The sequence below is a fragment of the Stomoxys calcitrans genome, chromosome 5 (assembly GCF_963082655.1).
Source record: "Stomoxys calcitrans chromosome 5, idStoCalc2.1, whole genome shotgun sequence".
Classification (NCBI taxonomy): Eukaryota; Metazoa; Arthropoda; class Insecta; order Diptera; family Muscidae; genus Stomoxys; species Stomoxys calcitrans.
The window spans coordinates 72,764,635-72,778,061 of NC_081556.1; the positions used below are offsets into that span (position 1 = coordinate 72,764,635).

Consider the following 13,427-nt stretch of genomic DNA (forward strand, 5'->3'; position numbering starts at 1 on the left):
CGTAGATAGGTACAAATTGTGACCACTAAGCCCAAATCTTGATTTTTGTTTGAACCGTTGAGTGGATTGTACGTTTTGTTATTTCCATCCGCAGGAATATTCTACAACTCGTAATAGGTATTTATTTACGGAAAAAATTAAAATCACTTAGGGATAGCTCCGATGATGTTATCCACTAAACAGTTGATGATCTGCGTCTGCTTACCGTGGAGCGGCAGATCTTGAGCCAAGGAGTAGGCTTAAAATGGACCTCAAAGATACAAAAGCTGCAGTAGTGGTATCAGGCTGCTACTGAGACCTCGACTGATGGATCGGCTGCGGCAAGCTCCACTAACCGACAAATAACTGGTCTGCAGGGGCTTTTGACGAAGACGCCTGGTTCAAGTCCTGAACCTATTCGGCGATCAAAAGTTTGGAACCTATTTCATCTTCGCAAGCCTTTAATTTTTGCAGGTCATAGCCCTTCTCCAGCAAAAAATACGCTCTTTTAGGACTTGGAATAATAAAAACGCATTGCTCTCAGGTTCACTGTATTATTGCAAAGATAACCTAAACAGAGTCTCATTTCTTGGTTGGCTTCCCTTTATATGGCATACGATTCAGAAATGCTGGCTTCAAGCCTTAGGTTACTGGTTGAAGCCGCTTTTGCAGGCAGAAAGGGTCCCATTGTGGGAAGTGATGCTAATGCACATCACTAGACATGTGGAAGTTCAGATAATATTGTTGTATAAGCTTCAGCATTGGAGAAACAAATGCAGAAGTGGATGAGTTCGTCCCGGTAACCGAAATGGTGCTCGGATTACCAGTAATTATAATTAGAGCCAGACCAGCGGCCTGGTCTGTTTTACTGTGGTATCGCAATGGACTAAAATTGTCTAAGTAAGTCTATATAAAAAATAGACTGCCACTCTAATCTATCCTAAGCTCTAGAAGTACTCGTTGATATATATACCTGTGGAATGGAGAGACACAAAGTTCATTTTCATTCGAATGCAGAGAAACCTTACCACACGAACGCAAAGATTTTTGTCCTCTAAGTCTGTCATCTAGTGTCATCTTTTATGCTATAGACCCTAGAGAGGTTGATAGAAACATATTTTAGAGTAAAGATCCCTGAAGATCGCCTGTTTTGGCGACAGCGTGCATATAGTAAGGGCAACAGCCCTTCATGACCCAGTCGGCTACATAGAAGATTCCCTCGCTGTCAAGAAATATATACTATGGGTGCATTTCTTGACATTGAAGGTGTTTTCAATAATGAAAAATCGACGACAATCATGAAGGAGCTGGAGTTTCAAGACAACTAACTTACTTACTTACTAAAAGATGCATTAAGGCAGGCTTGGGATCTGTAGATCTAAAAAGATGGAGGTGTACTGTTTCCTCTACTTTGAAAAATGGCCATTAACAATATCTTATTGTCTCTGGAAGAAAAAGGTGTAAAAGTGGTCGCATATGCTGAATGTTTCCTGAAGCTCTTTGAGATATACTTCAGAAGCTGTAAGTGTGACAATGAAGTAGGCTACCGAAAGTGGTCGAGGCGCAAATCCGTCTAAGACAGCAAGAGATACAAGTAACCCACTGTAGCACCCGTCACATTGGGGGATGATAATGTTCCTTTTGCTGAAAGCGCAAAATATCTTGGTCAAAATTTAACATTTTGAAAAAGTAACTCTTGGAACTAAAATATGCCTGGAAATAAAAGTTACATATACTTCTATATGGATGATTGAAAATTAAAAGACTAGTTGGGCTTTGGGTGTACACTGGAGAACTAGAACTGGTCATATCGAGAAGGTTACCCTACCACTGTAGTATGTATCAAGCGGAAATCTTTGCAATAATGTATGCCTCAAACAACATGTAAACTAAGTCATCAGGATCAGGCCCAACGAACGACAGATGTGTGGGACACAGACAGTGCTAGTTGTGATCAATCCAAAATTATTTTTCTCTTTAGGTTCTCATTTCCTTGAGAATTGGTCAAAATTTGCAAGTTGATGGTCGTTTTAAAGCGATGTGGATGGTTCAACCGTAGGAACTAGAAGGCATCTTTCTTCTCCTGTTCCTGTGGTATCATAACGGTAAGTCTGATAGCTGTCACTTAAAAGTAAGTCTGATAGCTGTCACTTAAAACTTTCACTTTTAATCAGAGGTTCTAGTACGTAACGCCCGTTACGAAAAAGGAACGAAAAGTTTATTTTCAAACGAACTACTTTCAATTTTTATTGAAAAATTTCAGGAAATACGGAGATATCAGAAATGTCTCTTATTATCGTACATCTTTTTGGATAACTTTATACGAATTATGAAAGACTAAGGTTTTTAGTACTTAACGCCCGTTTTATTTAGCACAATGTGAACATGAAGTGCAAATATAAAATGCAGAAATCTATTTAAAAGATGAAAGAGAACTTTGAAAAATTGCATTCTTGGTTAATGGTAATGCTTGCAAATCCAAAATTTGCCAATGAACATTTCACTAAGGAACAGGGGCAAACTTCTCACATATCAAAGAGTGCAGTCCGATTCTAGTTAAAGCTCAATGATAAGGGGCCTCCCTTTTATAGCCGAGTCCGAACGGCAGGCCGCAGTGCGACACCTCTTTGGAGAGAAGTTTTACATGGCATAGTACCTCACAAATGTTGCGCGCATTAGGAGGGGAAAACCACCACTGAAAATTTTTTCTGATGGTCTCGCCAGGATTCGAACCCAGGCGTTCAGCGTCATAGGCAGACATACTAACCTCTGCGCTACGGTAGCCTTCAAAAGTAATGCTTAAATGACATAAATAATCTAAAATAAGTAAATTAAGGTGAAAAATGTGTTTAATGACTTCAAGAAACTCGATTCATATATCTAACTATGATCCCGTCTAAACCATATTTGCTAAGCAAGAAGAGAGCTTTAACACCAATCAATCATACAATTTCAGCGAAATCTGATAACCAACATGATACAGTTCATTGAACTTATGTTACATTGCTTGAAATGTAGAGCCCACCAGGGGACAAGTTTCTTCGAAATTTGATGGATGCTGCTCTCCAAATACTGATATGCTTATGACACCTGCTCCGATTTTCAGGGAAATTGCGATTACAAATCGTTAGCATTTCGTGCGCTACATATGTAGGTTGATCATCCGTTTTCGTGCGATTTTTATGTTTGCCTTATTGCATACTCCATTCGTATAATTGCAGATTTGTTGGATTTACTTAGAAAGTATAGAACAAATCGTACAAATTGGTCCATATGCCCGTTGGGACATACTTGGTCACAGATTTTAACAGCGCAGAACATGATAGTTTAACTATTTTTGCTTTACCTGAGTTTTATGAGAGGGCACTGTGGCTTTCAAAATGATTGGCCAGCGCTCACATTTCTTCAAATAGGAAATTATTTCAGTTAGCCGTTTAGATTTTCGTTAGGCCATTTATGTTTTTCTACTTGAGAGCAGAGTTTTCTTCTGTTGAGATATTTACTTTATGATATTCTTTCATTCATTTATGTCATGTGCTCTTATTCTTTCCAGATATGTGCCATATTACTGATCGTGTTTGGTGCTCTGCTTTTCTCGAAAGTACACACCGTGGAAGATTTTGCAGAGGCGGTTAAAACGCAACAGGTCCCTGTGACAATGATTGTTTTGGGCGTAGTGATACTGATGATTTCGTTCTTTGGATGCTGCGGAGCCATTAGGGAGAGTTACTGCATGTCCATGACCGTAAGATCCACAAAATATGTATAAGATGTTGATCAAAATATGTATAAGATGTTGATCCTATACCATTAGTGTGATACATGGCCCGATGTTGCTTTATCACTTATAGAGCCATTACATTCCCATTTATTAACCTATTTCCGACGAGAGAGAGAGAAAGATACGGGAAATAGGTTCACTTTCCTTTCCCCTTAACTCTTTCTTCCTTGAACTGAAGAAGTTAAGTTTTCCGTTAATGGAATGTGCAGAAACGATTAAAAATTTGTTAAACACTCTCTGAGAAGACTTCTATATTTCTTCTGGATGACATTATTAATCTATTTGTTTAATTTTTAGTACTCCATTCTCCTATTTGTCCTTATGATTGGTCAACTGGTCCTGGTAACATACATGTGGCTACAAAAAGACAAGTATTTGATTATCATGGGCGATGTTGTTGAAAAAGCATGGCAAAATAGGACTCGCAAGTCCGATTACATGGATGCTCTTCAAATAAGCGTAAGTACAAATGTATCAGAGGTTGTCAGATTTGAAAAAAGTGACTGTGTTGATGTACAATTTAGATGGAGTGCTGTGGCAGAGGAGGATTGCGCGATTACAGCTATCAAGGTTACTACCCATTGTCATGCTGCGATGGTGCCAAACAATGCAACGAAAGTAATGTCTTTAAAGTCGGCTGCAAACAGGCTTTTGTCGATTTCTGGGATAAAAATGCTGACATTATCAAATATGCGGGACTAGTTATTGCAGCTATTGAGGTTTGTGATAAAGATTTTAATTTAAAATTTTTCAACTTGCCAGATCATTTGCTATGATTTTGTTATGCAATATACATCTATATATTGAGGGAAGATGGACCCGATGTTAAGGTATGCCAATTGATTAAGAATCTATTAAAGATTCGACGTAGCCATATGTTTCTGTTTGAAATTTGGCACTGATGACTTTTGAGGCTTAGAGCTAAGAATTACTGGGGAATTTCTTAGAAATCAAAACAGATTTAGGGCCCGATAGCTCCGAGTCCATGGTGATGTGTTCCCAAGATTCGGCCAGGCGGATCTTAGAACGTTTCACTAGTTTCGCTTTATGTACATTTTTTCTTAACTTAAGTTAAATTACCGAAATATATCCTACAATGATAGACAATTGTATACCAAACGCGTTTGTTTCAATACCATATGGTATTGCTAGTAAAGCAAATCCGTATGGATTAAATATAAAACGGTAAGTTCCGTTTCGTATTAGATTTATTGCCAAACAGGTATAGCTTTTTAATAGAAAACTGTAGCTGTAACTTAGCTGTAGTACTAAACCGATATTGTTTTAATACTATTCTCGTTATCACTTGAATATTCCACCCCCTAGCGAATTAAAGTAAAGACCATTTTGAAGAAACTCTCAAAAACATCTCTAAGAAATTTGTCCGATACAACAATATTAAAGTCGCACTGGGCCTTCCTGGACCAACGATATACAAAATTTGGATGTTGAATTCGTGACCTTCCTCTGGGAATTAACTATAAATTAGAACATTAATTATTCAAAAACTAAAACAATTGAACATATTCAAAACAAAATAATTACATTTTAAAATAAAAAATATAATCTCTTTCGTCAGTGTTTATATTTTTGGACTAAATTCTTGTAACTACAAACACTGACAAGAGAGCATCCAGTCGAACTTGTACGCTGCAGGGAAGAATTTTTTTTTTAAATTTTTTGTTTTAAAATGTAAATATTTTGGGTGAAACCACGCTTGAAAGTTGGCCAACATTTTTTCATTTGAGTCCCATATTGTCTCGATCGGCATACATGTCCATTTGGAGGAATTTTTGGCGACCTCACTGAGAATTGACCCCAAATTCACAAATAAGTTTCGTACTTTTTATACTCAAATATATTTCGTTTGACATATTGTGAAATATTGTCCCGATCGGTCCACTTTTTGGGTGGTGTTTGGATTGGTGGCATAATTGGTCTATTTTTCTTCAAAGGCGGCCGTGGAAGAAACATTACGATAAGTGGTGCAAACGACAGTGGTCCAAAATTGGAACATTTCCAATAAAAATGTTTAAATATATGATGCAAGTTTGAGTGTTTTATTTTATTAAACAACACGCATAACAGACCATTAAATATTATGAAGCCGATGCCCAAGGCCTTGGGGTCCGTTTTTAATCTATATTGTTTTCTTTTTGATCCACCACCCAGTGATGGGGATACATTTGTCATTCCGTTTGCAACACATCGACATATCCATATCTGATCCTACAGTGTATATTCATTCTTGATCGTCGTAAAAATCTAAGCCCAGGCTAAACTTTGCCTAGTTTTTTTGTCTTTAGGCAGGGTAACGTCGAAGATGGATTTTATCGGAATATGTCTTGATATAGCCCCCATATGGATCGATCTTCCAATTTAAGGTTTTAGGCCCATTAGAGCCATATTTATTACCCGATTTCGCTGAAATTTGGCTCAAGAACCTACGTTAGGCTTTCTGACATCCGTTCCCCATATTGGTCGGATCGGTCTATAGTTGGATGCAGCTGCCATATATACCGATCTTCCGAATTTAGTATTTGGACCTATAAAAGCAGCGTTTGCTACCCGATTTCGCTGAAACAGTGAGCTGTAGTAGGCCCTACGCCATCCACATTCAATATGGCCCAATAGGTCTATATTTTGATATAGCTGCCATATTGATCAATATTCCGTCTTAACAACTTGAATAGTGAATTGTATTTATTGGACACCTCGACGTCCGTGCCGAGTTTGGTCCAAATCGGACCATATTTAAATATAGCTGCAATGGGTTCATAAATGATGCATTTTTCTCCGGATTATGACGAAAGGTGGTTAACATTTATACCTGAGGTGGTGGGTATCCAAAGTTCGGCCCGGCCGAAATTAATGCCTTTTTATTACTTGTTTTCGTATTTGTTGTTCAAATGCATCCCCTATGAGTATCATAATAAAGGGTAATTTTTTAGGTAACACTGGTTTAAACCGCTCACGCACGTTTCGTGTTTTGTTTCACTGTCAAATATCTTTAGTATGGTCCATTATTTAACTATGAATCGTCTTACAAAGGAACAACCCTTGCAAATTATTGAATTTTATTATCAAAATGCGTGTTCTGTTAAGAAAGTTCATCGCGCGCTTCTTCCATTTTACGACGAAGCTCATTTTTTGGCTCGGGTACGCAAATAAAAAAAAGTCACAGTTTTGTGTGGTTTATGGGCTGGTGGCATCATTGGACCGTACTTCTTCAAAGATGATGCGAATCATTAAGTAACTGTGAATGGTGAGCGCTACCGTAAGATGATATCCAACTTTTGTTTTGCCAAAAATTCATGAGCTTGACTTGCATAACATGTGGCTTCAACAAGACGGTACCACATGTCACACAGTACGCGTAACAATGGACTTATTGAGAGGCGAGTTCGGTGAACATTTTATTTCACGTTCGGGACCGGTCAATTGGCCGCCTAGATCGTGCGTTTTAACGCATTTAGACTATTTTATGTGGGGCTATCTTAAAGCTCATGTCTGTACAGACAAGCCCGCTTCAATTGACGCATGGAAGGCATATATACCTATTTCGTCAATCCGTTTCTAACACATCGAAATATTGATCTGATACCCAACAAAGTATTGGGTTGCCCAAAAAGTAATTGCGGATTTTTTAAAAGAAAGTTAATGCATTTTTAATAAATCTTAGAATGAACTTTAATCAAATATACTTTTTTTACACTTTTTTTCTAAAGCAAGCTAAAAGTAACAGCTGATAACTGACAGAAGAAAGAATGCAATTACAGAGTCAAAAGCTGTGAAAAAATTTGTCAACGCCGACTATATGAAAAATCCGCAATTACTTTTTGGGCAACCCAATATATTCATTGTTTGATATGTATACTCCTGATCGTCTTAACATTCTAAGTCGATTAAGCCATGTCCGTCCGTCTGTCGAAAGGACGCTAACTTTCGAAGGAATAAAGCTAGACCCTGGAAATTTTGCACGAATTCTTCCTATTAGTGTAGGACGGTTGGAATTGAAAATTGGCTCTATAGGTCCACGTTTTTTTGATATAGCTGCCACATAAATCGATCCTGTATCTTGAGTCACTGCAGGGCCCAATTCTTGTCCGGTTTGTCTGAAAATGTGCATTAAATGTTTTGTTTTAACTCTTAAAAAAATGCTGAGTATGATCTAAATCGGTAAATAACCCGATATAGCTCCCACATAAATCGATCGCTGATCTTGACTTTTTGAGCCGCTAGAGCGCGTAATTATTGTCCGTTTTGGCTGAAATTTGACTTCCAACAACTGTGTTAAGTATGGTCGAAATCGGTTTATAACCGATACAGCTCCCATATAAACCCATCTCCCGATTTTAGTTCTTAAGCCGCTATAGACCCCAATTATTATTCGATTTGGCTGAAATTTTGCGCAATGACTTCTAGTCGCTAACATCATATAGCTCCAATAGCATAGCAATTCGTATTCATTATCCTTTGTTTGCTTATAAAGATAGGGTATATAAGATTCGGCCCAGCCGAACTTAGCACGCTTTTACTTGCTATACTTTAAACCATATAAAAATCTTTCTTTCGAAATAGTTTTTCCCGTTCCCGTCCCAGGATGTCGGGAAATTGTAATTATTTTTCCCGTTTCCCGTGAAATTGAAGAACCCAAAAAATTGCAATCTAAATTTAGATGGGTTTTGTGTCGGACCCTCTCATACTTGTCCCCAGATTTGTACTTTACTCTCAAAGACCTTTCATTTAAGTTCTATTGTCCCGGTCAGTTAGGGGGATTTTCGGAGGCTCTCAGATATTTGGTCCATAATATAATTCTCAGATTTGTGTTATTCTTCTAAAGAAGTTTTATTTAAGTCCCATATTGTCCCGGTCGACCAACATGTTCTTTTTGTAAATTTTTATACCCTCCACCATAGGATGGGGGCATAACAATTTCGTTATTCCGTTTGTAATACCTCGAAATATTCGTCTATGACCCCATGTCCGTCCGCCTGTCTGTCGTAAGCACGCTAACTTTCGATGGAGTTAAGCTACTCGCTCGAAATTTTAAAAAATTACTTCTTATTAGTGTAGGTCGGTTGGGATTGTATATGGGCCGTATCGGTCCACGTTTTGATATAGCTGCCATATAAACCGATCTTGGATCTTGACTTTTTAAGCCACTAGAGTGCGCAATTTTGAAATTTTGCATGAGTTGTTTTGTTTTGACTTCTAGCAGCTGTGCTAAGTATGGTTCGAATCGTTTTATAACCGGATGAGCTGCCATATAATCCGACCTGGGATCTTGATTTCTTGAGCCTCTAGAGGGCGTTATCATTATCCGATTTGGTTGAAATTTTGCATAAAGTGTTATATGGCAAGTATGGTCCAAAATCGATTCATTACCTGATACAGCTCCCATATAAACCGATCTTAGGATTATATTTCCCAAGCCTCTAGAGGGCGCAATTCTTATCCGATTTGGCTGAAATTTTGTACAACGGCTTCTCCTATGACCTTCAACATATGTGTCATATATGGTTTGAATCGGTCTATAGACTGGAAAAGCTCCCATATAAACCGATATTGCGCTTTTATTTCTTGAGCCTTAAAGGGCGCAATTCTTATCCGAATTTTACATAATGACTTCTTTCATGGTCTCTAACAATCAATTCAGTTAAGGTCCGAATCGGATCATAACTTGATATAACTCCAAAAGTTTAGCAATTCTTATCCATTATCCTTTGTTTGCCTAAAAAGAGATACCGGGCAAAGAACTCGACAAATGCGACCTATGGTAGAGGATATATAAGATTCGGCCAGGCCGAACCTACCACGCATTTACTTGTTTTTTTTCTGGATTCTGTTGGCGATACTCGATCATCATATTACCCCGAAAGGATTAGTTTTCCGTTTAGATAACTGATAACTTATATTTGATTCTCATATAGTTCCTATAGGTCAGGGTGTGCAAAACTAAAATTTTCTTTACGCTAAGGTTGATGCTCAATTTCCACCTATTCTTATTCTCTTGGCTTCAGTCGCTGTTTTGACAGCAACTAATGAACACATGCATGGGTGTATGCATCATTTTCTGTTTTCAACCTAAAAAACTATGTTTTCTTCTGATTTAACGCTAGATAGGAAAGAAAGGTTAGGGGGAGGGTTCGCCCCTCTTCCCATGTCAACAAATACTATAGCCTATTATTCCTACCAGACCATACTGAAGTTCAAGAAGATTGGTTAAGCCGTTCCTTGTTCTATACGAAAGAAACAAAGAGACAGTAAACAAAATCACTTTGACTTTTATGTAATAGAAGATATTTGATATTCAAGAATTATATAAATAGAAATCGTCTCATTCGAGAAGTTTATTTGTTTGTCTTTAATCAGTAACTCCAATATCACTAAAATTATACTTTGTTCTTTTACAGTTTGCCGGATTCATCTTTGCCTGTTGCCTGGCTAACAACATCCGTAACTACAAGCGTCGTTCTGCTTATTGAAGATCTGCCCTAATGCCAACATTTACAACGAATACCGGTTACAAATAGTTTTAGGGCAATTAAATACGACAAATACCATAATCTCATTTTATGGTCTTTACCAGAAGCACCTATTGTAGCTGCTAGTGGATGCGCTGATCTTAACATATCCATCTTTTCAATTTTATTGGGAATGTCACATAAGTGAACTTCCTGGTTTTGTATAACGAACAAATGTACTCTACTATCTTAACTATTTTTTTTATTTTGTTATGATAACAAAACTCTCTCTATTGTAACTTTTCGAATTTTTGTTTTATATATCATGGCGGTCTATCGCTGATTGTCCCAATCTTTTTAAGGCGTACAAATTAATAATAATATTGACAATAACATTGATTATGATTTATTGTGACTTTGTGAATAGTGTCTTATATTTTTGTATTCGTAGAGAACAAATCAATCCCCAAATGGCATTAAAATATATACTATGTGTACACATACTACAATGCTTATGTACTACTATTTAGTTTGATTACAATAAAAATTAATTAAAAAACCAAAACAGCCGGTCCGTTGTGAATCCCCTACTACCGTTATTAACATTCTTAAGAATGGTCGTGTAGCAATAAATAAAGCCCAACAAAATGTCAATTGCTCAATGTCAAATCTTCAGAAGATTAGATTATACATAGAAAAAATGATACAAACTTTTTCCTGCTGGTCAAGTACATTTGGCAAAGATAAATGAAACATTTTATACAAATCTCGGCGTGTTGGGTTAAATTAGTTCATTTAAATACATTGCACTCGTAAGAAAAGATTAAGTAAAATAAATAAATCGATATTTTGGGCGAAATTATTTGGGGTATCCCTAATATGAAATTCAGTTGTAATTATTCAGAACAAAGTCTGATTCACGCTCAAAATTTATTTGAACCAACCGCCATGCATCCGAAATAATTTTAAATATAAAGGCAAACCCTAACAACCCTAAGTTCTTGGTCATAACATTAAAATTGATGCGTCTTATTGAATACCATTCATCGCAAAAAACGCCCATTATTAATAATTATTAATTATGATTGCCTATTACGACTTGATCATAGATTTATTGTTTACATTTTTAATTTTATTAATGATAAAATTAAAAATTTTCGAGATCCCGTTCTCATACAACTGTGGACGCTGAATGCCTGATTTGAATTCTGTCGAGACTATCAAGTAATTTTCAGCGGTGTTTATCCCCTCCGCTTATCAGATATTAAACCTCTTCTCAATGAGGTGTCGTCCTGCGACATGCCGTTCGATCTCGGCTATGAAATGGAGCTTCCTTATCATGATCTCCCAGAGGGCAATCATGCTATACAGATGGATTAGAGCTAGAGGACAGTGAGTGGGGGTATAGATTGAAAGCCCAGAGACTGAGATCTGTTTTCGACTGCCTGACCATAATACGATCCTGCAGTCAGAGATCTGGACAATCACGGATAATACTTTGCACATAATTTTTTTTCAGTGTAATGGAATGAAGTTTAACATTCCATTACACTGAAAAAAATCATATTATGTAAAATCTTTCCGGCTAGGTTAGGTTGAGTGTGCGGATATAAATCCGTCCCATGCCACTATGAGCTGACACCTAAGCCAGTAATCTGCTTGTTGTGCGCTCTAAATACTAAAAAGTAACCTCAAAAAACTCATTTTGAACGTTAAGGGGCGAACGTGTTTTCATTTCGCTCCCCAAAGAAAAATATCTGTATCTCGGAATAGGTACTTAGGTTACGTTAGGTTGAAAAGAGGGTGCAAATATTAATCTGCTCCATGCCACTTTAGACATACACCTAAGCCAGCCAACGGCTTGTTGTGCGCTCTAAAAACTAAAAAGTAACCACGAAAATGAAAATTTTAAGTTAGGAGTTCCGTGCTACTTACAAAATCCTTAATTGTTTTCCATGCCACTGCCCTAAGTTGGTTCATGAACATAATTTGCACATAATTTTTTTTCAGTGTAATGGAATGAAGTTTAACATTTCATTACACTGAAAAAAATCATATTATGTAAAATCTTTCCGGCTCGGTTAGGTTGAGTGTGCGGATATAAATCCGTCCCATGCCACTATGAGCTAACACCTAAGGCAGTAATCTGTTTGTTGTCCGCTCTAAATACTAAATAAAAAGTAACCTCGGAATTCCGTAAGTAAGTTAGGAATTCCGTGCTACTTACAAAATCCTTAATTGTTTTCCTTGCCACTGCCCTAAGTTGGTTCATGTCTGGTATCGTGTCCCCATTTAAGTACCCAAGTCTTTTAGCCGCGAAAGGCGGGCAATGACAAAGGAAATGCTCCAACGTCTCATCATCTTCCCCGCATGTCCTACACATGCTAATACTTGCCGCACCGATTTTACATAAGTGAGCTCGTAGTCCTATGTGTCCCGTCATGATATCAATAGCTGTACTGACCTTCTTCTTACTTCCTTTCAGTAATAGCCAGGTCTTCTTACGATCTGGATCCCCCCATAGGATTTTCGCCGTCCTACCGACCGTTTCGCTGTTCCACAGTGTTGCATGCGCACTCGTCGTCCACGCCCTAAATCGGACTTCATTCCCCCTTACTCCGTTATGGCCCGGCACCCAGACAATGCACATTTTGCCATCCTCAGAGAGGGCGTTAATCTCCTTCTTATACTGCAAGACAGTTCGTAACCTCACCGTCCTTGTTGTTATATCCCTTATGGACATTTTACTGCCCGTGAAGATGTTCGCACCCGACGTCCTCGCGTTAGCACCACACTACGGAAAAATTTTAAAGCCTTTATAGAGTAGGCTCAAAATGAACTCCAAAGACCCGACAGCTGCGACCCCAGACCGCAGCATGTTGTCTTCCCCTCCTATAGGTGCTGAGCCTTGGCACTTGTAGTCGAGAGTAATGCTTCAAGTGAACAACTCAGGTGAACAACTCAATTGAACAACGATGCACAGTTCGTCCCCAGCCTTTATGTAAAGGTAATGTTTCCGACTCGTATTCAAACAGCGACAGTGTCAATGAAGCAGTCAGCGCAGCCGAATCGAGAGATGAGAACTTCGGGATGACAGCAGAAGTGAGCGATGGCTTTGATCAGCGAGCCGGGCGAATTTGCAGGATGCTGGAAGGGATGGAACTGACATTCCTAGCATTTTTACGGAAGCTGGAAAGAGA

General features: G+C 38.0%; 1 protein-coding gene across 3 annotated transcripts in view; it reads left to right on the forward strand.

The window, feature by feature from the left end:
• Positions 1–10,792, forward strand: part of LOC106081361 (23 kDa integral membrane protein) — a 58,385-nt gene extending 47,593 nt beyond the window's left edge. For all 3 annotated transcript variants that reach the window (XM_013243256.2, XM_013243255.2, XM_013243257.2), the window contains 4 exons: positions 3,533–3,724; positions 4,058–4,219; positions 4,285–4,479; positions 10,177–10,792. In XM_013243256.2, the coding sequence (XP_013098710.1) occupies positions 3,533–3,724; positions 4,058–4,219; positions 4,285–4,479; positions 10,177–10,248 (621 nt within the window). In that variant the 3' untranslated portion in view covers positions 10,249–10,792. The remainder of the gene's footprint in view (positions 1–3,532; positions 3,725–4,057; positions 4,220–4,284; positions 4,480–10,176) is intronic.
• Positions 10,793–13,427: the final 2,635 nt, after the last annotated feature.